This window comes from Drosophila navojoa, chromosome 3 (assembly GCF_054131105.1).
Source record: "Drosophila navojoa isolate 15081-1374.11 chromosome 3, UAZ_NAV_1.0, whole genome shotgun sequence".
Lineage (NCBI taxonomy): Eukaryota > Metazoa > Arthropoda > Insecta > Diptera > Drosophilidae > Drosophila > Drosophila navojoa.
In genome coordinates this window covers 4,130,529-4,157,932 of record NC_142891.1, presented here as the reverse complement: position 1 = coordinate 4,157,932, position 27,404 = coordinate 4,130,529, and the positions used below count along the sequence as shown (strand labels likewise).

The window sequence follows — 27,404 nt, the reverse complement described above, 5'->3', positions numbered from 1 at the left end:
GAGTATTTAACAGAACAAAAGTATTTAGTTTTCTTTAAGTTTTTCTTCTGCGAGTATTTAAGTTCTGATTGTTTTGTATTGCACTTTTCACGCACTTATATAATATACAATTTGTTGCAGTGTTGTATCACAGTTACAGTTTGTTTTTCTGCTTTGTGCGTTTTTCTTTTTGCTTTAATATTTAATTTTTGGTATAGTTTTTTCTTTTGCGTTGTTAGCACGGCAAAAGTTCAGCAATAACTGAATACGCAGCACAGCTTTCAGTGATTTGTGAGACCGGCGCAGAGCTTTTGCATTTGCATTCGACACTGAAAGCTCTTTTTTGGTAATAATTTTTCTCCACTGCGGCTGCTGCTCTTACAGTTCTTGTTTGGCTGAATGAATGTAATTCACAATTGAAGAGTCTCTGTTTGGCTGCTTACACAAAATATTTATACTTTAAAAATATATTTAATAATATCTTATTTTTAAATAATTATTTTTTTTTGTATCTGTTTTATTTTTGCGTTTGACGTACGACGTGTTGCGAGTTGAACTGGCGACTGAACGTCTGCTTGCAATTAGCGACGCATTTTATATAAAATGGCAGCGACAGCAGCGAGAGAGCATGAGAGAGCGTAAGAGCACGAGCGCGAGCGCGCTGAGAACGCGTGTGTGTGCATGTGATAATAGCGTGTGTGTGAGAGAGAGTGAGGGAGAGAACAAGAGAGCGCTCAGCGCTGTGTTGTGTATCTGCTGGCAGATACTTTATTTGGGAGTGCGCGCCATGTTGCGACAGCTATACAGTATACACATGTACATACATATACGTTTGTGTGTGTGTGTGTGTCTGTGCAGCTCATTGACGGGTATGTATCTCTATCTATCAGCATTTCTGCCAAAAGCTGAGTTTCTGCGGCTGCTTCTGTCACTGTTTTTGTTTTTGTTGCTCTCTCTGTTTGTTTTGACGCGCTTTGCCTCAGTAATTTACACACTATATATACATATATATATATTTACTTTTTTTTTTATTTATTAATATCCATATTGATAGGAATATAGCAGCAGACTGCGCCCGAAAAATTTGTTAACATATTTAAGAAACCAGCCGGCATTTATACTCACATTCAGACATACATTAACATCTACACACAGTATCCAAAAGAGCAACAAATTTTGCCACTCGTTTTCGGCATGACAAATTTCTTGGCTGCTTGTTGTTGTTGTTTTTGTTTCTGTTTCTTTTGACACTTTTGCGCTACGACGCAAAAACTTTACGACATTTTTTTTTATCATCCAAAAAGCGAAAAAGGAATGCTCAGTGAGCGAATGGGCGAGCGTTCTTATAGATACTTTTTGAGCAAACATACGATGTTTTTATTTTGCTTTTGCTTTTGCCTTTGAGCAACGCAAGGCAGAAAACGTGGTCGGCATTTTACCTTTTTGCGCATTGCGTTTTGTCCCTTAGAGCAGAGTTTCTCACAGAGCTTTGATTTGATATGAAGTGCCTTTCTTTTTACATACGCAAATGTGTATGCATGTATGTACATATGTATGTATATAATATATGCAAATGTAAGCGTGGCCATTCGTTTCCGGATGGACAAAAGAAAACAACCGCAAATCAAGCCGTCAGTTTTGTTTTTCAAGGGCTTGCAAATTTGCAAAACAAATTGTCAACAACAACGGCGGCAGCAGCGGCAGAATGAAACATTAACAATAGCAACAACTGTGTTCAAAAACTCAATTCACAGCACACAGCGCGAGAACATGAAACGTATCGATTTCATGCGCATGTCGCAGATGCAGCCGCGCCCCCGCCCCACTCACTCCCCCTCTCTCTCTCTCTACCTTTCTGCCCATCTATCTACCACATATACAAAACAAAGCTCCACAACAAACACCGATACAGTTACAAATACAAACACGTACACAGATACATATATGTGTGTATGTGTATGTGCATCTGTATGTGTAGAAGAAGCTTAAATCTGATTTTCCCATAGCTTCAAATGCCGGCAACAAATTGCAAATTGTAAAAAAACATCCGCGTTGCAGGCGGCAAAAAATGAAGGAAAACATTTAAAAATGAGAACAATAACAAAACATGAAATAAATAAAAACAATTAAAGCCACATTTGTATAAACAAATTGCAATATTTACACAAAACTGAAGCGTGTATCTGAACACTTTGCTGTCGAGGCGAAAACAACTGGGAAGGTCTCATAAAAGGGTGTGAAAGCTAAAAGTTAGTATTGAGGAACTAGCATTATCATTACCATTAGCATTAGCGGTAGTACGCAAATTATTATATACTATTATCGTGCCATTCTCATTTACAGTTAGCATTTACATAATTAGTATAAATACTTTTATTTGCATATTATTATTATGCTTGCTCAACAAGAAATTAACAGCATCATATTATTAATGACCAATTGTTATCATTATCATTATTATTATCAGAAATAGAACTCTTCTCTACTGCCACATCGGCAGAAACTTTCGTTGAAGTCAATGTAGAGTCCATGAGAATTATGGAGGACGATGATCGGAAGAATCAGAAGACTGAAACTCGATATTAATACAAACAGAAGTTTTTGAATGCAAGAACATGATTAATATGATTAGTTTCATGTATATACTCTGCCATTTTCTAATATTTGTTCAATGAAATCCCACCAAAAGCTGCCCAACAAAATATGAATGAATAATTTTAATAGCAAATTCAAACAATAAATGCAATAATTGCAATTTTGGGTGCACAGCTAACAGTTGCTAGACGACTATCATGTGCTTCTCTGCTTTGGCCAACAGCCAATACTCAAAGACGCGTCACTATTCATTATTATTCATTATTATTCACATGATACAAAGCAAGAGCAACAACGAATACAAACATCGTCAATGCGTCTGGCAATGCAGTTCGTGGGGAGCGGGCGATAAGGGCAGAGCGGGGGCTTAATCATCAAGGGGGTGTGTACGGCCATTACATATGTGAGTATGACAAAGCACGACCTTTGAGAGCAAGAGGGTGAGAGAGGGAGAGAGAGACTCCCCCGCATATGCAAACAATGTATGTTTCTAAAGTGAATACAAATACAAACAAAAACAAAAACATTTGTTATAAAATTCTCTGCGTGTGGAAATTTTTATTTGTTATTTACGAACAGGCAAAAGCAACAAATTGTTGCAATAAAATTCAACTACATACAGCTCGTGGAAAATTACAACGGAGAGAACTTTGTGTTGTTTTGTTTTTATTTTTACATGTGTTCTTTTAATTTTTGTTTTCATTTATTATTATTTTTTTTTTTTCTGTATTTGAAATTCATTTTGTTGTTTTCAACTAATTTCTAGTCGGAAAGTTTGGCACGCGTTCAGCGCGTGCACGAAAATGCTAGAGGAAAGCTACGGAAAAATTGAACAAAGGGGCGCGTTTGAAAAACAATTTTCATGTGATGCACTTTAACAAAAAAAAGTGAAATGTCAACAATGTCAAAATTGAGGTGCATTTGGATACCCAAAATGTTTGCAGCGTAATTTAAAGACTTTTTAAAAGTACAACTCAAGTTGTACTTAAAATAAAATACAGTCTTAAAATACAAAATTTTTTTTTTATAATTTTTGTTCGGTCAAGAAAACAGAAAGTTATTTTTAGTCAAGTTCTTGATGGCAGTTTCTCTGAGTGTAAGCGCTGCAGCTGTGGCAATTAAAAACAAATTCCGGCTGATTCCAATACTGAATCATATTCGGCGCGTGTTGTGCGGTGCACAAATTAACGGGATTGCAGTTGACTCTGGACTTTGAGCGCTGCCCAACACTGCGCCGCAATAAACCGAATCGCATTGCACTGACCAAAACGAGCAAGCGAACGAGCGATAAGATAATTAAGCAACGTTATTCGTGCTTATCGCTGGGAAACATCGCTAAATAATACTAAACAAATCTGGTTATAAAACAGAGAGAGAGACAGAGTGAGAAGGGTCGAATGAGAGAGAGAGAGAGAGAGAAATAGAGCGGGTGACTGAGAGACAAGATCAACTAGACATACAGTCTCCCAAGTTGAAGAGCTGCCAGAACGAGTCATGGGGTTATATAAGATGACAGCTGCCTTGGTAATCAAGTCTGACTCGTCTTTGGGCAAATAAACAACGAAGTTAACACAGATGAATTACGAATAGATTTGCCTAATAGTAAATAAACAAACAACTTAGCTAATGAGCTAAGTAGACTTTACAGAGGTAACAGCGAGGAAAACAAAGCCATTGAGAAGAGAGAACAAAGTTAAAATGGAGCAAAGTCAAAGGGAAAAGCCTTGATAGAGACAAAGGCAAAGGCAAAGGCAAAGACAGGGGCAGAGGCAATGGCAAAGGCAAGGACAAAGGCAAAGGCAAAAGCAAAGGCAAATGAAATTACAAAGACAAAGTCAAGAAGTAGAACAGAAGATATATCTATAAGTTCTGTATAAGCAAAAAGACAAAGCGAAGAAGTAGAACAGAAGAGATCTCTATGAGTTCTTTATAAGCGAAAAGAAAGTGACTTCAAGGACGATTGTTGGTTAATCAAAGATAAGACAGTAATTTCAGATTAATTGCCGATGACTAGCCATCGCGTAACAGAAATAGATATGGAACACAATGCAGAACAATATCTGATTTAGTAAAATTGATAAGCTCAGGTAACAGTCACATTAACTGACCATGGAGAATTAAATCCATAGAGAATTCATTTGTAATTGCCCACAAAGAATATTCATTGAATAGATAAGCCAAAGAAAAACAAATGCTAAAGCTAATGTAAAGCTAAGCTAAACTAAAAATGGAGGAACAAGGAAGTAGATCAAGGAACCGAATCAAAAACCCTATATAGGATCATCATAGGACCAAAACATATAAGTAGAGCATAAGAGTATAAGAATGAAAAGTAATTAGTCTAGACTAGGTTCAATTAGTCACACTGATTAGTCGTATTAATTGAACGTCAAATGGATATATGATATTTTTGAGGCCTATGGAAATAGGACAAGAGAAGAGTACAGAGAGAGAGAGAGACACGGCGTTAGATCACGCCACCTGTCAGCACCTTTTCAAGACGTTTATTTTGCCCAGCTTCTTTTTTTTCTTCTTCGTCTTTTTTTTGCGTCCCGTTCTGTCAACTGTTTGCCAAGAGCAACAGGAAGAAGGCATCAATGGCAAATGTTTTGACAGCTGCGCCAAATTGCAAATTTGCATTTGGCCAAAATTCTGTGTACCGTTACCAGACAAACTGGAGCCCCCTAAAGGCATTTGAGCGCTGTCAGCGCCAGCCTTGAGGCTTATCAGTGCATTCCCACTGAAACTGGAATTCGACAACAAACAGCTGCCCCCCAAGCGCTTATCAATTCAGAAATGTCACAGTCTCCCTCCTCTCTCCCTCTCTCGTGTCTCTCTCTTTCAGTTTGGCTAATCAGCAAACGAAATATGCCTGAGAATTTTCGCCTCGAACTTGTTTGGGGCAGCCGAAGGCACTGAGAGAAATATGGCAATATAAATGGGAGCTGGAATAATGTAATGGAAGTTCGAAGACGGAAAAAATGATTAAACACTTACGTAAAATACTTTATAATAATATATTTTTAAAATTTTTAAAAATAAATATATATTTTTAGATCAAAAATAATTAAAAATTTTCCTTAAATCCTCATAGAAATCTCATATTAATCCCAAGATATTTCTTTCAGTGTTCTAATCACATCTTGATCGTTTCTTTGAGTGTTCGTGTCTATACATAATATCTAGAAAGATACGTATCTGAGTTTTTTGTTTTGATTTTGAATGAGAGCTGCCTTTTTTTTTTTTTCTTGATTATTGGATTCTATGGAACAGCTGCTGCTGACGTTACGACCAGAAGCTAAGTGGGCAACAATTGAAATTAATTAAAAACAAATCAAAAAGCAAGCGACGACACAACAAAAATCGGTCATAAATTTATGAAATATATACTACATATATAACGTATATGTATACATATATATATTCCAGTTGAAATGGGTTTCGATTGTGTGGTCTTGCTTCCTACCTAGCTGGCGGCAATCGCCTCATCTTGATTCGCTTATCGCAGCTGCCAAGCTGTTGCTTATCAGTCGTGTTGCACACCAGCCACGCGTGATTAACTCAAAGGCGAATAGAACATCCCAGAAAAAAGCAATAACAATAACAACAACATTAGCAAACGGCCAAGTACGTTTAGCTCGTATAATCAACAGACTATTAGCACATTTGTTTACCACAAAAAAAAAAGTCTGGACATAAAAAATAGCAGCAGCTGTCTACAAGTCCAAGATAAACGGGGGAAACAGGTAAATATATCTCAAAAAAAGCAAGACGTGGTAGACAGACAGGCAAACGTTGCTGGATACTCTGTTAGGTGATGTATCAGTAGAGTATATTGGGTAAAGATATTAATAACTTCTGAGCAATGATATTTCTTGTACACGAAATCGAAAATTTGCTGTTTCCAGGTTATAAACTTCAGTAGAAACGTGATGACGTTAATGCACTACTTTACAGCACTGAAAATTATATATATAATATATCATCAAGTTTCATACCGATGCATGCTTTTACATCTTTTTCATATATCGAAATTTGATTAAAAAAATTCAGTTGAAGCTGCTAACTACTAAAAATGTGAGCCAAGGACAAACAGAAATGTTTTTCAACACTGTAATTTATTACATTTATTCTTTTATATTTAGGTACACTCTCTTGCATGTTAACAAGTGCTTTGAGTAAGTTCCTTACAATAGTTTACCCACAATATGACTTGACTATAAACTCTCAAATAATACTTTAAAATAAACTCAACTGTTTTTCAACACTGGCAGGCAGCAGCATCTAAGCCAGTCAGCTATTTGCGTTGCCAAGTATATATATAGAACTACCATGCGTACATGATTCTCATGCTAATTTGTGTGCCTATCACAGTCGAGTATTTTCTTGTTATTGTTGAGTTGTTTTGCTGGCACAATATTTGGCCAAAATAAATAGAGCTTCCAAATTGCCAGAGCAGCCGACTGTGTGCATAGAAATTAGTATGCTGCTTTGCAAATAGATCAATGCCAAACAATTGAGCCAGCAACTAGTAACCAGCAGCCAGTCGCCACTCGCCAGTCGGTGGATTTATCTAATGGCGAACTGTGTCAACTAGAGCCTAAGTACATAGATGTATCTTTTAGTCGGGCACATGTGTAGCTGAACCTCAAACAGAGCGCCAGTGCGCCTTATCAAGCAGTTCCCACACACATACATACAATATGTCTGTCTATATATGTATGCATATATGTATATAACTGGGTGTAGCTGCAAATGGGCAATTTGTTTAGGTTGCCAATCAGAGGAAATACCAATAAAATGCTAAACGAGCTAAATGAAAAATGGTTTGGTTCGAACAGCCACGAAACAGCAGCAGCAGCAGCAGCAGCGAAATAAATATTGAAGAGCCACAACTATTAAAAAAAAAGCTTGACTACAACTTGAAAAGCAATAAATTTTGGATATAACTACTGCCTATATATTATATACGACTACGTATAACTACTGCAGGTATTACTGTCTATGAAAAGTATATACCTTGAATTCATTGGAATTACTTCGAGCTCTCGCAATGCTCCTAAAACTGAAAAGGATTTATCTAGAAAAAGGAATTTATACAAAATTGTTTTCATTTTTAATTTTCGCAATGGTCTCAAAACTTAAAACTATATATCTGTTTTCATTATAGAATTCTCTTTTATCTGCATCTCCCTATATATATATAGATATATATTATATATATATATATATATATATATATATATATATATATATATATATATATCTATATAGATATATATATATATATATATATATATATTTTACTCAATCTAAATCATGATTGTTTCATAATATAATCACTTACACCACATATATTCCTAGAATTCTAGATTTGCGTGTTGTTGTATTACTCAATTTATAGAAAACTTTACACAAATTTTCCCAATTAAAATAAACTCAATGTCTACATCTTTGACATTTCCCATTGCGTTCCAATCAAAATACATTTCAATTCTTTGCCTATGCCTCAGAGGAATTCTTCAGACATGTTCTCTTAATTATATATTGACATATGCAATATATGTAATATATGTATATATGTATGCTCACAAAATGCACGTCAATTAGGCAACTTTGAGACCAATATGATTAATTACTGTACACATGTTCATTTAGCCAAAAGGCAAGTGCCCAATTAATTTCTATGATTTGGCGACTATTCTATAGAATTAAGCAATTAAAATCGCGTGTTGCACACGCAAATGACATCCACTATAAACCTAATAATAATAATAATAATGTGATGCAACGCCCACCCACCCAACAGATCAAGGAAAACAAACGGTGAGAACAGAACTTTTGCTTTCGCATCGAATCGAATCTGAGTGGAAAGCGTGCCAAGAGTTGAGAATTGCTTTTAAAACTATTTTCGTTGAGATATCTTAGATATATACATATATATATTTCAATAACATGTGTGTGTATGTATGTATATAGGGCGGAAGATTTGACAGCTTAACATGTGCGGCCCACAGCACATTTCAATATGTATATCTATACGATATGCTGTATAAAGATATTCGCTAAACACATTGACAGTTCTTAAATTAGGTTGATCCGCGTACGGAATAAGAATTATTACTCATCGGCTTCTTTATGTTTCTTCTTCTGTATCTCGGGGGCGGCATATTTGAAAGAAATTTCTGAAAATTGAGAATTGAATATGACACGGGGCTCGGCTGCTGTTTGAGGGAAAGTATTTGACCTTAACCCAAAACTTGACAAATTCCGCACATCAGCAACTAATTAAGCGACACTCGCAAAAATGGTTACAAGGATAATACACAAAAGAAACGAGCTCAACTGCAATCGTTAAACAAAGAAATATTTAATAATATAGCGCGTCAACATTTGCATTCGGTTTTTAGTTTTTATTAGTTTTGCTTTTGTTTTTGTTTTCAGATTAGTTGTGTTCGCATTTTTAATTATTTTTCTAAATTTCACACAAATTGAGGTCAATGGGAAAAAAGTTTATTCAACCTGAATCGCGGCAACAGAAATTGAGATTAGGCAACGCGCATTATCAAAAGAACAAATTTCAAGTTCCACGAAAGGATGCGCAGTAAATGAATGTGTGAAATTTGTTGTCGGTAAATACAATGCAAATAGGTGAGAGCAACGAATGCCAAATACCCTTTTCAGGTGTATTGAAGAAGAATGGCATTGGTAGATTGAAGAATCCTTAAAAAAATAATATAATGTTTTGTGATTTTACTCATTAATATATTATATTATTAATATTAAAAGAAACTGACTTGAAGTTGAAAGTTCTTCATCTACCATACGATTAAGATTGGTATTGGGCCAGCTGATTGATATTTACATAGATTGTTATTGATGAAAATATATTAACTGAAAAGCTAACAGAGATTGCAAGAAAGACAAATTGATTGAGAGATAATCAAGACAATAAAGCGTGTATGATGTATAAAAAAATTTACCTATATGCATATCATACAAATGCAATGAACCAAATCTTTAATATGAGATAAAAATAGACTGATAAGCCGATGGATTAGCGGAACTGACTGATTAACGGAAATATGTCTATCGCACACTCGGTTGATTGACCGATAAAAATGTACATAGATCGATAAACAGATATTGTAGTAGATAGGCCGATAGAAATATTATATTATATTATCTATAGATAGATGAATTGATAGATTGATAAACTTCTACGTCATCAGTAGACAGAGATAGCTAGATTTACCAATGCACTTTCCATATGCAACTAAACTTTTATTTCTAATGCCTTTCCTCTCTCATCTCTCACGCCGCACATCTCCCCCACAGCGCACACTTTGACACACTTTGTCACAATATGCCCATTACTCGCTGCGTAGGGTATTTACAAATTTTTATGTTGTGCTATTTATAGGACTTTTATGATGCTTGTGGCCTCGCTCCCAAAGGGTAGTTCGTGTTTGCGTGTGCGTCAACAAATTGTCGGCAGACAGACAGACACACACACACACACATATATATATATATATACCTCTATACAGATGAGAAAAAGTTAATTGCCACACGTGGCTAACGTATTTCGTTGCCATCTTCGGCTCTGGCCAACTAATTTGCGCATTCGATTGCAATTAGCGCAGGTCGCGCGTCTGCCCAGAAGTCTGTCGCTTACCTGGCCAAAATGCAAATCCGCATCGTTAAGCGCTTTGTGTGTGGCCAAGCCACATTTACTGCAACTGCCACAGACTTTAATTGCAGTCTGTGTTTCTTTTTGCTTTCTGTAATTATTTTTGGTGCGCCGCTGCAGTGGCAGCAAATGCCGAAGCAGGCCAAGCAGCTAGTTTTATGAGCCATACATGGCCTGGATTTTTATGAGCTGCCTGCGTAAACGTGGAACTGGGTGTGAATAGCATTCGCCATATACGTGTGGCTGCTCAAATTGAATGAAGACATTAAAATGGGCGGATATTAGAGGGCGACTGAAGCAAGTTGAAGGATTACAATTACTAGAGTTTGCAATTTGTTGCATTTCAATAGAGTTTTTAATTCCATTATATTATGTATCTTGTAAGAAATTTGTAATTTGTGAGCTACATGATCTTAAATTTCATTGTGAATTTCATTTCGAATATTTGATTTTTTTTTTTAAATCAAAATAAATCCATTTTATTATAAATTTACACGTTTATCAATATTTCACAATATTTCTAATGTATATCTATTTTCCATCTAATACTACAAGATCTCAATACTTAGGAATTGAAATTTAAGCTCACATCTCATCGTACCATCAAATTATTAGATATAAATATATAAAAGATTATATTTAAAGCTTCAATCATTAACGCATCAAGCCCTCCTCATAAAGCACCCTAAGCACACTTAGATTGTGACACATTTTACAGTCAACTCTTTGGCCAAACAACCCTATCTATTTATCACATTACAACACCTATCGAATAGCTGGCTCGATTTCGCCCCCTCTCTCCTGCGCTCTTTCTCTAATTAACGTCGACTATGCATATCACAAATAGTTCGTAAACAAATGAACAGCGAAAGGAGAATCGAAGAGAACAACGCAGAAAATTAATGAAAATTCAAACGAAGAACGGACAAGCTCATCAAATAAAATAACAAACAACAAAATGAAATGCGAAAAACAAAACAAAATAACATAAATACAAAAAAAAAAAAAAGAAAAAGCAAAACTGAATTATTTTATTCAAGGCCAATCATTAAAGGCCTAAGAACGAACAAACAAAAACAACTGATCCGCTTTGATACAATACGTTGTTATTGTACTTTTGTGGACCCTATGCCACACGCCTCTGCAAGTTCCGATGATATATATATTTAATATAGATATATATACATATATATATCAACATATGCTTAATGTGGAATATTCTTTTCCTTGTTTTCTGCTTAATTATTTTGTTTTCTCTCTAGCTCTCCTATATTCTTTGGCTATTTTTGGCAATCAGTAAATAAATTTTTTTAGGGTTCTCATCAACTTGAAAAAAAATAATGGCACCCCTCTATATGCTCTATAGATTTACGCATAGTTGGCTCAATTTATGGCATATTTTACATTTGTCTCATTCGATTTTTTTGATTGAAATTCATTGAACGGAAAAATTTCCAATAGAATGTAGACATCACAGACATCATCATCTGGCAGCTCCATAAACTAATTGACTTACGTTAACCGAGCCAACCAATAATTTATTATCATTTTTGTTTACATTTTCTGTTTTTGTTTGTTTACCAAGTTTGTCTTATGTCATAGTCATAAATGTTGTGCTTACCTGTAAAGAGAAGAGCGTAGGAAGGAAAATGTTAAAAAATACATCAATAAATAAACAAATCATATTATATATGTTATTTCTAAGAAAAAATACATTTAATTTTCTATATTATGTATAGTTTATGTTCTGCCTTGCTTTTAATTAATTGCCTCTTAATACTTAATTATAAAATGGCTCATCAGGCAAATTGAACGTGGCGCAAACATGATTTTTCCATTTTTCTTGGCTAAACTATTAAATGCGGAAGCGAATGCATAAAGCGACGCGTTGTTCGCTTTATAGATACCCACACACAGTTACACACACACACACACTCGCACACACCTCGCTTTTATTTACTGTTGTTGTTCTGTCCACAATGAAAAAACTTTCCACTATCTATGGAGGCGACAAACGTAGTGCGTAGAATAACGTTGTCTGGCCACAATTTTCCAAATATTTCAATTGGCATATTGGTGCCAGATTTGTGAGTGAAAAAGGCCTAAACGCAATGGAAACTATTGAATGTGATAGACTATGGAGATATGGAGATATGCTGTATACAGAAGCTACAATAGCTGTATCGTAGTATAAAGTTCTTAACGTTCTTGTGTTATACTCAAATAGTTTAGTCTTAATATCGAGTTTGAAAGAAGTTTTGAACGGGTTTTCTACATATTATGAGAGGCAACTGTGTGTAGCAAATGATATTTGAGACTTTGACTTTAGAGTTCAGTATATAGCTGAATTTATCATGTGTGTCAGATAAAGGTATATGTATATCTAATATATGCTCAAAATAAATAATATTCAAACTATCCCTGAGCTCAGACTCTCCATATTTCAAATATATTTAGCAATATATTAGGAAATGAAAACAAATATCGTAAAAAAAGGTAAAAATAAGAAAAAAAATTATTGGCTAAAGTATATCTATTACTATAAAGTTCAATCAAAATACATAATACTTTATAGCTCCACCGCTCTCGACCTATGCTTAAACAAGTAACTATTGAAATGGATGCTCACATATATTTAGCAAATCAAAGCATTTATCACTAATACCAATACACAACTCGTTCTCAATATATACAATAGACTGAAAGTTATACATTAAGTTTAAGGAGTTCAGCAAGATTAGTTTAGATTAACAGCTCAATTAACATTATCAATCTATACATATATATAAGATGACAGCTGATTTCCAGCCTAAGCAGTAAAAAAAAAAGAGGAAGAAGAAGGCGACACGTGAAAATAAAATTAGCTCGTTTAAAAAAAATAATCAAGTTCTCAACAAAAAATTAATCATTGTATTGCAAAATCATCTAAATTTAAACGATCGCTCACTGATTGTGCGATCGATTCGATTCGGATCGATTTGAATCGTATGCAAAATGAAGTGAGAAGAAGGAGAAGAAAACAGTCAAAACGCGTTTTCATGTTGGCGGCGACGGCGGCGACTGCGATCATGGCCAAATTTAAACGAAAAGCTGCGACTATATGACGAGGTTAACACAGGCAGGCAGACAGGCAGACAGGCAAGGCAGGTAGGCCAGGTAGGTAGGTGTGTCTCTGCCTCGCGTCGCGAATCGTGAGTCGCCAGTTGCCTGTCGCGAGACACATGCCACACGCACACGCACACTCACACGCACACCCATACGCAGCTCAGTGCGCCGCAATTCGCATGAACTTGTTCAACTGGTTCGCAAATCAATACAAAATGAGAGAATCAAAATGAATTAAAGTTGACTCGATGAATTTCGAATCGCCAATCTCGGAGTCGAGTAAAATGCACTTGAGCTTTGTCTCTCGACTCTAATATAAGATGTCTGTTGTCTGGGCATTACGACAAAAGCTCAATAGCTAATTGCTTTTAGGTGGGAGTCGTCTATCAATAATGCCGAGCACAGTTCAAGGCAATACCGAGCGCAATCTCAAGTGTTTGCTATATGGTAGACATAGTCTAGCTAATGAGAGCTCGTCAATAGTTTATAAAGCGAGTCTAGGCAAACACATCTAAATGCCAACCAGTTTGCTTGATAGGCCGACAGTCAGAGTCAGGCAAGTCAATATATGTATAATATGACTGTAGCTCTTCAATCTATAAAAACTTGAGCAAACATTACTAAATAGTCCAGTTATAGAGTTGACTAGTTGTCGCTTTTTATCAACAGTCTCTAGTAATCTAATCAATAATACTTTTATGGCTAATGTGCATTGTTAAACACTGGTGCTTAGAGTCGCTGTGTTGCAGTGTTGGTAAACAATCTGCTTATTACTGATAGCAAATTAATACATCTTAATACTAGATGAACTGCTAAGGCTAGTTATAGAGCTGACGAGTTTACTGTTTATCAAGACTTAGTTAATCTAATCAATATGTTTTTATAGCTAGTGAAGGCTGCAGACCAGTTGAACAGTGTTGGTAGGCAGCCTTGAAATCAATTTAACATGACTTACATGACTTAAACAATGTTAGTAAACGGCAAAGAAATGTTGACTGGACTAGACTTGACATTAATTGAATAGATATACCTAAATAACTTTACTGTTTTTTTTATAAATATACAAAAATATATTTTAAAATTAAGTCGCGAATCTGAGATTCCTTTTGGGCACATTTATCTTAATAACCGTATATGACTAGCAAATTATCTCTGCTTCTCATATGGGATTCCTATTTATAGTCTAAGCTAATAATATTCAAGTAAATTTTTATGAATTTTTCTTTGTACCAAAAAACATGGGATGTACGCTTTTTGGCATGGCAATTATTAATCACATTTGCGGAATTATTTTTAGGCAGTTTGGTTTGAGCTGATTTATTTGTTTCTTCTCATTGTTGTTGCTCATTTTGTTGATGCGGCGAATGCCAAAAAGTTAATTAGGTCAGCAACTGTTTTTGTCAGTTTTCAATATTATATAAACTCATAAAGGTATGATATATCATATACTATATATATACATATATACTTGCATGTACATATATATGTATAAAATTTTTTAAACAGCGAAATTTGCTGTCGTGCGCTTGGCAACCAATGAAACATATGACAATAAGACGAGTCAGAATGGGGCTAAGGCGACGACTGCTCGACTTAGTGATATCCTGTAAGTTTGTTTCATTGCGAATCAAGGCTGTTTCTTCTAAGAGTATTTGCTTTTGAAATAAATGTAATTTGCTATTTAGTGAGATTCTTAAAAGCTTAAGGAAAGTTTATCCTCTAAATTATATTGAATATATTACTGATCTACATTTTTAAAAATTTACAACTACTTTTAAAAATTTTGATCAGTAATATATTCAATATAATTTAGAGGATAAACTTTGTTTAAGCCATAAACAACTACTAACTTGTATAATTCTAAATATTTACCAATTATCTTCATTCAAGTAATGATTTATCATAAATTACTTGTAGTTGATACCCCTTTCCTTTACAGCACTTGTAATAACTACAGGGTATATGACAAATAAATACAATATTTTGCCAACTGTGGAAGAAACTTTGCTTGTAAATCCATGGTAGTTGCTATTGTTGCTGCCGTTGCTCATTGTTGTTCATATGTTTTTTTTTTTTGGGGTATATCAAGTGCAGGTTGACAGTTTGGCAGCTGATTGACATTTCTAGTTGTTGTTAAGTGGCACACCGAGGCGGCCGTGTGTATTAAGGTGTAAGAGTTTTGTTTGCTGTGATTGCAAACGCACAACGCACGCAAAGAGAAATTTATTGTCAACCGTTGAGGCTTAACAGCTGCTGCCACGCCCCTCGTAAATAGAAACGAGCCGAGCGAAGCAATCGCAGCTAGATCGACTCTAACTTGCTTTAAATTCAAGTTGAAAATACTTTAAAAGGTCAGCGGCATCAAATTATTCAGTTTAGAAATGGATATTAATCGACGATTATTTCCTGACTGCTAAATGGAAAGCAATTTAAGCATTACGGAAGATACTAGACGAAACAAAAGTTCAACGCATACCAGATCTTATATAGCGCAAAGGTCATTATGTCAATATATCAACATTAATAATACAGTTCTTTGCGCTTTGTGGCACAGCGGCGAACCTCATTTCACGGTATGCAAATGCGACAGGGTCATAATGATTTATGTGAATAGAGATGGCGAGGTCTTTGAATGAAAATTATGATATATTAAGGGTTGAGCGATGAGAGCTCTACAGATTCTATATCTACTTGAGGAATTTATGTTTATGCAAAAGAATGCGACAGTCGAAAAACATGAAATGCAGCAATGAAAAAGAATTTATGAAAGATGCGAATGAAAAATTTGTGAAACAGGAAATCTAGAAATTATTTGTGGGAATTTCGAAATTAAAAATAGTTGGCTAGAAAACTATGATGGGGATAACATATATGAATCAGAGACATGCACAATATATAAAAATTTGAAATAATTCTCTATCTAATTTCTATTTGAAAATAATTTGTTAACCTTTTTTTAGATTGATGCTAAAGTGTATTTAGAATTCGTTACAATATTTAGCTACAACCAGTTTGTCTGTTTAACATTAATTTGTATGCAGGCGCCATATCGGTGAAAATTCATTCAAATGCGCCAAATTTTGTGTTTGTTATGATGTTTAATTTGCATAAATCTGTTGATTGTTTGCGCCGCAGCAGTCAGACAAATAAACAATAAGCAGAAAGCATAAATTATAATATGATTTTTGGTTATTTCGGCAGCCGGTTTTTTCTTGTTTGCTTCTGCCTCAATTCAATAGATATAGGCAAATAATTTAGCTCAAAAATCGGCACAAATTGCCAATTTTTGTTGTGTGACCAAATGAATAAATCAAATTTGATTTATTTATTACGTCTAGTTCCGTGTCTGTCAAGATTTAGCCAGCAGGAAGCTGACAAACGAAATGAAAGATAAAAGCGCAATTGCCTTGTTCTGTCGTCGACGAAGCTGTCTAATTAATTTTTGTAGTTGGCATAAAAAGCCAACAGCAGCTGCCTGAAACTGAGTTAAATGTTGAGGTGCGTGTGTGTGTGTGCCACACTCACAAATGAAACTTATTTTCTAGTAGGCCATAACGATAATCACGCACAATGGAATCCAAAGAGCATACAATTGATTAGTCCACTCAGAGTCGCCCCCAAGGGCTTTGAGTGTTGATAAACGACAGCTAGATAAGTCTGAATATGCGGCCAGCAGATATATGCCTGCATATATATATATGTATGTATGTATGTATGTGTGTGCTAATTACTGTTGGGCGTTGCTTTAGCTAATCAAGGTCTTTTGGATTTTATTTTATGAAATTAATTGTAAACGATATCTGCGAGTGTTGTATAAAGTACACTTTGCCACTTACAGCCGTAGCTGGACTGCCAAGTATAATTCTTTTCATATACGACCGTAGCGAGTGCCACTATAAAAGGACATACAGCGAGTGTCGCACAGTGCACTCTTGCTGCAACAGCCGTACTTGTATGGCCACAGTGCACTTTTCCCCATACAATCGCAGCATAATGAGAATTTAGTGCGCCTAGCAACGAAAAATGCGAATTGTCGTTCAATTTGAATGCTATCGAGTGCAAGTTTCGAATGCATTCGCAAATATATGAATAACGAACGATAAAACTGACCCACTTTAAAAGCGGCGTCTGCAGTCTAAGGCTATCGCCAGACGCCTGCCGCTAGGCCAGTTACTAAGTAATATACAACAAAGTCTGGCCGAATGTGTTGTTGTTGTTGTCGAACACGTTTAACGAGTATACAATGTAAACGCTTATTTGTATCCGTGTGTGTTTGTGTGGTCTGATTTTGTTTTTTTGGCAACAAACATGGCAAACAGAAGCAAAACTTGACCTTGAATGTGAAATGAAATTTCTAGAGAAAACGAAACAAACTAACTAAAGAAATAACAAGTAGAGCATTTAGTATAGTTCATAGTCGTAATACCCTGTTTAGATGAAGCTGTGTGTGTGTGGGTTGTGATGTTTCGTTCGAGGGACAAATTTAATGTGGGGGAATAATAATATTTTTTTTTTTTGTGGTTCTTTAAACATTCCCAATTTTGGTATAAATGGTAGCTCTTTATTGAGAAGAATAATACTACTTCTACATACTTATCTTCATTCTCTATGCACTACAGGGTATATTTTAGCCCTACACATTCTGGTCTTTTCAGCACTTGGTTTTTCCTTTCGTTCTTGGCAAGTGCACAGACAAAAGCATTTATTGGCATGTCGTCACATTCGACACAACTTGCTACACTTTGTGGCATGCATGCAAATGCATGCAGCTAAAAGCTAATTGCAACAAAATCCACAACACTTTTTTCTGCGAAAAATTGTTGCATGACTGAGTCACAGTTGTGTTGCTGCTGGGGGCAGGTGAGCTCATCCGGCTTGTGAAATTGTAAGCCAAACACATTCACATTCACATTCACACTTTATGCATTACTTTTGGTTTAAATTTCATGCGAATTGAAAGTCGCCGACCTTAACAGCAACAGCAACAACTGCAACAACAACAACAACAACAACAACAATAATGGCAGCAGCATCACATATGCGATTTCTATAGAACTTATGCTGGAACGTGAACTTTTTCTATAGTCTTATGTGCAGTTATTATATCATTATTACAAACAGCATCTGCGAACAAAATGTTGCACTTTTTTCCTACACTCTGTCTTTATTCATTAGTGGTGACGCAATCACTGACGTCAGCAGCCTTTGACAGAGTGCGGCGCTCTCGTCTCAAGTTTAATAGAAACACAATGAATTGGAGATTGTAGCGCTAGCTTTCAATTATAGATATCACAATTGCTGTGTAGAGTGGGAAAATTTTAGGAAAATTTGTAGCCATATTTGTTGTTATTACTCACAATCGGACTATGTGGCAATTATATACCCTAGTAGGTAGACAGTGTTGGATAATGCAGAAGTTTGTGAGAGTTTAAATTTGTAAGCCTTCATTTGTAGTTGATGAGGTGTATCAATCTTTAACATTAATGAAAGTAAATATTATTTGCTTTGCAGTGACATTCTAAAGAAAAATTTAGTGTAGAGACAGTGTTAGATAATGATGCAAATGTTGATATTGTAAATATAATAAACCAAAGAGCTTAGCCCTTTCTGAAAACGGACTCCATTTAGTTCACTTCATACCAAAGCATAATAGAAAATCTTATAGATGTTTCCTGATATTTATAAAGTATGTGAATTCTCAGTTAAACGTAAACCATTTCACATTTAAAGTCTTAAGCGTGACATGATTATAACCTCACGTTGTCATCTCTAATGAGAGTCATTTCTGTTCGCTGTTTGTTGACTATATTTGTCCGATCGAGCGATAAACACGCAGTGGGAACGCTCGTGCCACAACTAATTAGCACTATTCAGACTATGAAGTCTGAGCCAGAAGCCAAGCGCGGCACATTTACATACATCTGACGTCAGTCCAATCAAACTGCAATTAGAGCAGAATGACAGAGTGACAGGCAGGCGGACAGACAGACAGACATCCAGATACAAATAGTGCTACAGATACTTGACATTAGATATGGTTATATTAATGACGGCATATTCAACTTTGATTCCGTTGCTAAAGAAATGCAAAACAGCAAAAATAATATATATATGTATATTTTGCCAACTGCAGACGAGTGTTTGGATTTTCCCAATTGGGAAATTACTGAAATCTTATTGCCAGATGTTAAGAACTCTTTCAGTCAGCCAGTCTGTCTGTGTGTCTGCTTCTCTTGTTATGTAAGCGCGCGCCTCTTTGTTATCATCTATTATCGTTATTATGAGTGGCATAAAAAGCATTTAGCAATAATCATTTGTGCGCTGTTCCCTTCTCTTCCCTTCCTTTTTTTTCACTTTCGAACTTCGAAGCACTTGCACAAACAGAGTTTGGTTAAAGCCCAAAAAAATATCAAAACAAAAAGAAGTAAAACAAAACGTGGCCAACGTGTTTTTAAATTTTTTTCTTTCTTTTTTCTTTTATCTTATCTGTTTTTCTTCTCTTCTAAGTCTTCTTCTTACTTATTATGTTGCTCTGTGTGTTTTTATGGCTTGCGCCTCTTGTTGTTTTGTCACTGGAGCTGGAAATATACCCACTTAACCCTAGCCGAGTCAAAATAGGCTTACGAGCGTTGAAAAATTAACACCATAAATGTCATTAAGTCATTAAGTTGCATTATCGTTCGCTTCTCGTTCGCTAACTCTTATCTTGCACTTGTTGTTGTTGTTGTTGTTCTCGTTGTCGCTTGTTGCTTTTTTTTTTCGCTTTTCAACTTGTTTCCTTATGTCTTAAACATGTTTTCTTGTTTGCTTGTCTTGTTTTTTTGCTGTCAAACTATCGACGACTATTTGTTAATTATCATTGGTGTAAAGTTTAGACAAATTGATAAGATTGAAAAGCGTATAACTAGACGTATAGAGGCAGGTAAGGTATGCTGAGAGATATACATATATGTATAAGCAATATACTCTGATATGCAATCTTTATGGCTGCAGGGTTTTTTCAATGAATTACTAATAGCAAAGGTTGCCATAACGGAAATCTATATTCAAGTTGGAGTGCAAATTAAAATTTTTTTTGTATGTGTTACAAGAATAGATTAAGTTAAAGATTCCTTGAGATATTTTGATAGAATATATATATACCTTAAAGTATAAAGAATTATGATTCTTTAAAGAGAAGGAACCAAGTATATATATAACATACTCTATGAAGATATACGAAACATATAGATATATGCAACACATTTATAGGTATATTTGAGGATAATTTAAAACCCTGCAAGCTCTAGTTAAGTAAACAGCACAAAAGTATGCTTTAGAATTTTCGTATATTCTATATAGCTAGTATTCTATATAGATAGATATACTATAGAATTTATCTAGCTATTGTAAATTCTTCATATTGAAAGCTATGAAAATATATTTATTATTTACTCTAAAGCACCTCATCAATTTTTCATCTTCTACTCGAAAACCTTATCAAGTTTCGACTTTTGAACAAACATTTGAAATGCTTCGAGCAGCAGTGTTGATAAGCAGTGTTGTTAAATCAATTATTAAATAGTAGTCTAACCTAAAAAGCTTATCAAGTGCGTGTGCATGTACATATATGTATATATGGACATACGATAGACTATATACATATATGATGTATTAAAAAAGTGATATTGAAGCCCAGAGTGGCGCCTCGACTTTGTTTTGCTTTGATTGTTCTATGTTTTTGTTTGTTTCGCAAGATTATTCTACTATTATTATTTACGCGCAATGTTCACGAGATTAGCATATAGAATTGGAACGTGTGAGTTGCGGGCTCTGTGTGTGTGTGTGTGTATATATAAGAAATATTGTGATAATCGTGCCTCGAGAAGTGCCTATACTTAACATAATTATCATTGTCTCTGCCAGAGCCTGTTGTGTCTGCTTATCAGTATATACAATATACTACTCTCTAATGATAGTCCACCATGGTGTGCCTTAGCTGACCAAAAAAATATAGACTACATATAGAAAAACTCTTAATGCGCAAAAAAGATGACGTCATCAACAGCTTCGCCTTGCTGATTGATAAGTGTAAAAAATTTAAACAAAATAAACAATATACATACATATATATATGTATACAGTATAAGTACATTAAGTGTATACAAATTTGCGAATAAAGAAAGCATTGTTTTTGAGGAAACCAACGCCAGACACTTCCGCCCACTTGAAGGGCGTGTGCATGTGTATTTGCATTATTGTTTTCGCTGTTCCTGAATTTGTAAAACAGGAAAAATGTCATATATCATATATTTCTTGCCAGCTGTAAATAAATTACTCCATAAAAGAAAAGAATTATAAATGAGCGAATATTTGTAGATAGCAAGTGACATTAAAAAATATTTCGCATATGCAGAAGTATTTAAAAACTGAACGAAACAGACGTACGAAATTTCCCCACAGCTCATTACTCATGCAAAGAAATTCTTTTCGATTGGGAATTACGGAGGAATTAAAGACTTCAGATATGGACTGTTAATAGATATGATAAGAATTCAGAAAGCTAATTTACAAATTGAAAGCAAATGGGCTGATGGAAATTTATCGGGAATTCGATTAGCATATAGATTGAGAGTTATAAATGGAAATTATTCCAGAGTTTTCTGCGAAAAAATTCAGAAATTGATTTCTATATAGTAAATATATCTCTATTTTACTATATATGCATATCTATCTATAGAGAGTAATCTATATACTTTTCTTAAGCACTTCATCTTTATCTTATCTTGAAATGTATAGTATAAATGCTAACTTTACTACTTTCTTATCTGTCTATACTATAGCTAAACGCAGATTTTGTATAATATACTATAAAGTTAGTTATATCTTATCTGCAAATACTATAAGCAGTTCCTGTCGGAAGTTAAGAGCTGCTAACCAAATTTAATATTGTCTTTAGAAAATAAATATAGAAATTTAGCCACAGAAATTCCTTTATAATTATAATTAGATATTTGACTAAATTGGTGGATTTATTTAAGCTTCCAGGCTTTAAAAACAATTTGCCGGAAATTTAAAACCATTTAATGGTATTTTTAGAAGCATATCTTTCATATCTATTGTGGAATGCAAATATTCATAGATAGTACTACTATATGGATTTCTTTTAATTTACTATACCTAAGCAATAATATAACTGTAGATTCTTGAATACTTGATAGCAAATATAATCAGATAAGCTATCTCTAAAAGTTTTGATTCTTTCACTTGAAGCTAATACGAATTTAATTTGAGAAATGCTCTTCAGTCTGTTATATAAAGCAAACTTCTTATATATAAGTTACATATTGACTTTCATAAGCATTTTATAGCACTTGAATACTTCAAATTATCTAATCAGAATACCTTATCTGAAAAGCTCTTTAAATATCTTTGCCTACTCCTTTACCAACTTTCATATTTCTATATGCATATTTATATTTTTTATTTATTTTTATTATTACTTTTTTTGCGCCCATATCATTTCTATTTTTAAAGTTATTTTTATAGCACCCGAAATGCCTATCCAACATAAAATAATATCACTTAACTCAAAGTCGCCAACAGCAAAAATCATGCCTAATTCGATGACTTTCACTTTCGCTTTGATCGAATACATATAATTATAATTATTTATAATAAAATGTAATGAATTGAAAAAAAATATTGTTTTCGCCATATCATGGACACAAAAAAAAATGTACTTGAAGTGATTATGCTGTCTGTGTGTGAGTGAGTGTGTGTGTGTGTTTGTGTGGGTGTATGTTCGTGTGCTTTGTGATGTTGATTATTATTATTATTATATTTTTGCTTTGGCAAACAATTTATGGCATTTATTCGAGAGCCGCCGTCGCACACACACACACACACACACACACACACATTTAAGAAAAGGTCTGCCATTTTGTAAACAACAAAATTTGCTGATAAGCCCAGCACTCATAAAAAATAAAGCAAAAAATAAAATGCTTTAAAAAAATTGTTTTTTTTTACATTGGTTTTTTTTTTTACCAAGGTCAACAGTAATCGCAGCAATAATAATATCAGAATAAGAAGAAGCAGTAGAAACAGCAATCGCTGCTGTAGCACTCATAAATCCTGTTTCATGCTTTTCTTTATTTTCTTTTTAAAAAAAAGTGAAACAAATGGAAAACTTACTTTCACATGTGCAAGACTGAAGAAACTTCTCGGGCAAATAGAAAGGCGCTCACAGAATCGACTTTGGGCTTTTTATCTCACTTTGCCCGAAAGAAAGTGCAGACGGCAATTGAATTGACCCAATTGTCCCACAATGGTCAACGACAGCGTCGGCTTCTGTTTCTGTTTCTGCATCGGCTTCGGTTAGATTTGATTTCAAAAGGAAAAGTTGATTGACTGTCGCAGCACAACTGCTGCAATCAACTTTAGGCGTAGCTATAGCTGCATGCAACATGTAGGCAGAACCCAATATGTGCCAAGCCAAATTTAGTCAGATCCGTTGTGAATGAGGCAAAAGCAGTTAGAAGACCACAAAGCAATGCTAAATTTATGATTGATTGATTGATCAGCTGACAACAATAGAAATCGCTGAAAGACTTTGAAAGTTCTTTGTATTAAACTAAAGAAAGATAGCTGCCAAAAGTAGCGTGAAATCTCAAGATTGACCTTGAATTACTGATTGCTTGAAGAAGTATGAATATTGTGTCCTATATATCTAAGAGCTAGAAAGCTGAAGATTTAGTGTATGTAGTTAGGAAACTAAATTGCAAATAAAGATTCAGCTGAGATTCATTTCAAGTCTAAAGAGAAGAGAACTCAGCCAGAAATTGTTTACGGAACTATGGTATTCGACCTAATTCTCTATCAGACTTTATAGAAACAGACTTTTCTAAAGATTTGAAACAGAGAACTGAATATGAACGACAGCTACGTTAATAAATTGATTTATTATCAACTTTAACTTTAGTAGAACTCAAGATTGAGACGTTTTCGATGGCCTAATTGGCACTCATAAAGTCAAATTGCTCGAGAATATCATAAAAATTCCACAAACACCTATTGATAGCATTTGGCATTTGGTGAATGAATTTGTTGCGCATCGATAGCAGGAACTTAAATGGAATTTAGTCATGCACAAGCCCCAGAAGCCCTGAGTCTGATATAATATATAACAATGCACAGCAGCATATAACATAATCCAATCATAAAAGTAAACTCAATTCAGTTACATAATATCTTATGTAACAATATATAACATACAAAGCGCTTGTATAACAGCTCAAATAGTGCAGTTGCCAGGGGTTCAAATGAAAGAGCGACCAAGAATAACAGCTAAACAATCAAGGCTATATATAAAATATATGTATATAAATCATATTTACAGCAACATGTTTGCGTGGGAGTGCGGGAAATTCAGCTCAATCAAAAGCCGCCCACAACAGCTGCTGGCACGCAGTTCAATTGTTGCATGGGATACATATTTTAACAAAGAGTTTGCAAGCAGAAAAAAAAGAGAAGAAAACAAAAAATACATAATAATCAATTGTTGTCTTCTGCTTCTTCTTCTTCTTCTTTTCACTTTATTTTTGCTTTGAGCTGCTCTTTTAATTGGGTCTAAAAATAGCTGCGTACTTGTCCATTGATATGTACACAAGAAATCCACAAGAGCGCGTCGCATCCAATTCAATTGAACTAAATTTGCAGACAATGAGAAGCGCAGAGAAGAGCGATTGAGCGCGTGCGTGAGGTCTTTGGCCACCACACTCAAGTGTTGTACAATCGATTTTTTTTTATTTGTTGTTGGCGTTTGGAGTGTTTGCCTTACCGATAAGTGCGCACAAAATGTATAATTTTATAGATTTTCGATCAGCTTGAGAGCTGATCTGAAATCTACAATTGAGTTTCAGAATAACAATAATTGTGATGTCATTTTCACGGTCCCCGCCACAGAAGACTTTGATAAGCCACATCAAAACAACCTCAACGATTGCGTGTGCTTATCAATCGGGACAAAAACATCGCCTACTTAAACAAATTATAATTAAAGACAAGGATTTGCGACTCTATAAATAGAGCCGACGCACGTATGCCACTTACCATAGCCTGTTCGATTTTGTTGTCAATCGCAACCGCGCTTGTTCCAGATGCACTGCAAAAAAAAATTTACAGATAAATTAGGATTATTAAATAATTTAATAGAAGAGTTAAAATTAAAAATAAAATTGTGTAATATTAAAAAAAAAAAAAAAAAAAATGTACATAAATCTAGAAATAATCTACATATAAATATAATTTTTTTCGAATTTTTCAACTCCGTATAACATATTAAAACTGTTATACTCATTGACCGAATAATTATTTTAACGGCTACCCTTGCAAATTATTTTTTTTTTTATAATTTATAATATTTAATTTCCTCTTTTATCTTCAAATCAAACGTCAACAATTAAAAACAAATCACGTGATTTGGGATGTGGATTTCATTTATATGGCAGAAATATCCGCGGGCTACATAAATTTATGGCATATTTCATATGACCTTGTGCGTATTGAGGTCAATATAAAAGACAATAAAACTTCCTACTGAAACGACTTTTGGCCCAGTGGGAAAAATAAAAGCGCCGACATGCCAAAGCGCAATGTCAAATACTCAATTAAATTGTCAGTTTTTCGCAAAAAAATAAAAAACAAATATAAAAATATGCCAAATTGTTTTTGTGAAAGATACAACTGAGATCTATCAAATAGATCGCCCCCATCAAATGTTGCCACACAAAAGACTCTTTAATGCGTTTGGCTCATTATAGTGATTAAATGAATGTACTCTATTCAAAATCCCCGCCGATGCCCCCTTAACGGTCTGTCAATTCCAATTGCAAATGGTTTAACATGTCAGTGGAGCAGCTGGAAATAAATACATATAAGTATATATTTCCTTAATTATTGAGTGACCAAACAAATTGCATATGAAAGCATTGTCCGAGTCGGCTTTTAATTATGCAACACTGGCAAAAAAAAAAAAAAAAAAAAAAAATTACTAGAAAACAAGAAATAACCAACTCTGCAATTTGTATACGAGTTACATAAAAGCTAAAACTCGAATTCAATTTGAATGATTAAAAGAGGTGGAGTGTGTGTGAGAGAGAGAGAGAGAGATAGATAGAGAGACAGAATTCAAATCTAACTTAACAGTTTCTAACTTAAACGTTCTCAACACTCGCTCCGATTCGTGTTCACCTTGAGCAAATGTTTTGGGCCAACTGGTTTTTCACACAGCTCCATACCGAAATGAAACAATCAATTCAAGCAAACAAAAATCTCAAGGACTTTTAGCAATTAGCGAACGCGTTAATAATCAAATATTCTTGATTTGAATTTACTTAACATATCTAGCATTGAGTGCGTTGAACCAATGCAGGCGAGTTTTATGGGTTATAGATCAGGGTCTAGCTGGGAATAATGATAGAGCGCGCCTTTAGAATTCGCAAGCGAATGATGATAAAATTGCATACATTTAGACGAGAGTTAATTGAAAAATTGCTGAAGTGATGAGAACTATATATATTACTTAGATTTTGCTTTTGATATCAAGTTATTTTATTCTGCATTTGTATATGTTCAACAATTTTTTAAACCACCCTCGCTGTGGCTAAACGTCTTAACGTTAAATGTGTTGCGCTCTTTCGCACATCATCGTCACTTATCGAAATTGGCAGTAGTTAAGTGTGTCATCAATAAGATGGCTCCACGTGATATGAGGGTAGAAAATCGACGATGAGTCAAAATCTATTATTGGAAAATTCTCGCTTGCATGGCAACTTTTTGCAACTATTTTTTTTTTTTTTTTTTTTTGCTCATTGTGGCAAGTCAAAGGTAAACTCACATTCCCCATTTGATGAAATAATTTTGGTGTGAGCCTAATGAGTAAAGGGAAAGCAATTTTATGAATGAACTACTGCTTTGGGGGAAACCCAAAGGAAATATGATTGAACTTTGTGAAAGTTTTGGTAACACATGATTTTTAAGGTAACATAAA

General features: G+C 34.6%; 1 protein-coding gene across 8 annotated transcripts in view; it reads right to left on the bottom strand.

Moving 5' to 3' along the window:
- The window catches only part of bun (TSC22 domain family member bunched), a 129,913-nt gene that overhangs the window by 3,045 nt on the left and 99,464 nt on the right, over positions 1–27,404 (bottom strand). For 7 of the 8 annotated variants that reach the window (XR_016196581.1, XM_089258515.1, XM_089258523.1 and 4 more), the window contains one exon: positions 25,466–25,517. Coding sequence is in view for 7 of the 8 variants with exons in the window: in XM_089258515.1 (XP_089114641.1) it covers positions 25,466–25,517 (52 nt within the window). In the remaining variant the exon portion in view is untranslated. Of the gene's footprint in view, positions 1–10,344; positions 11,889–25,465; positions 25,518–27,404 lie in introns of those variants that run through there. The other variant, XM_089258520.1, reaches the window with a different exon arrangement.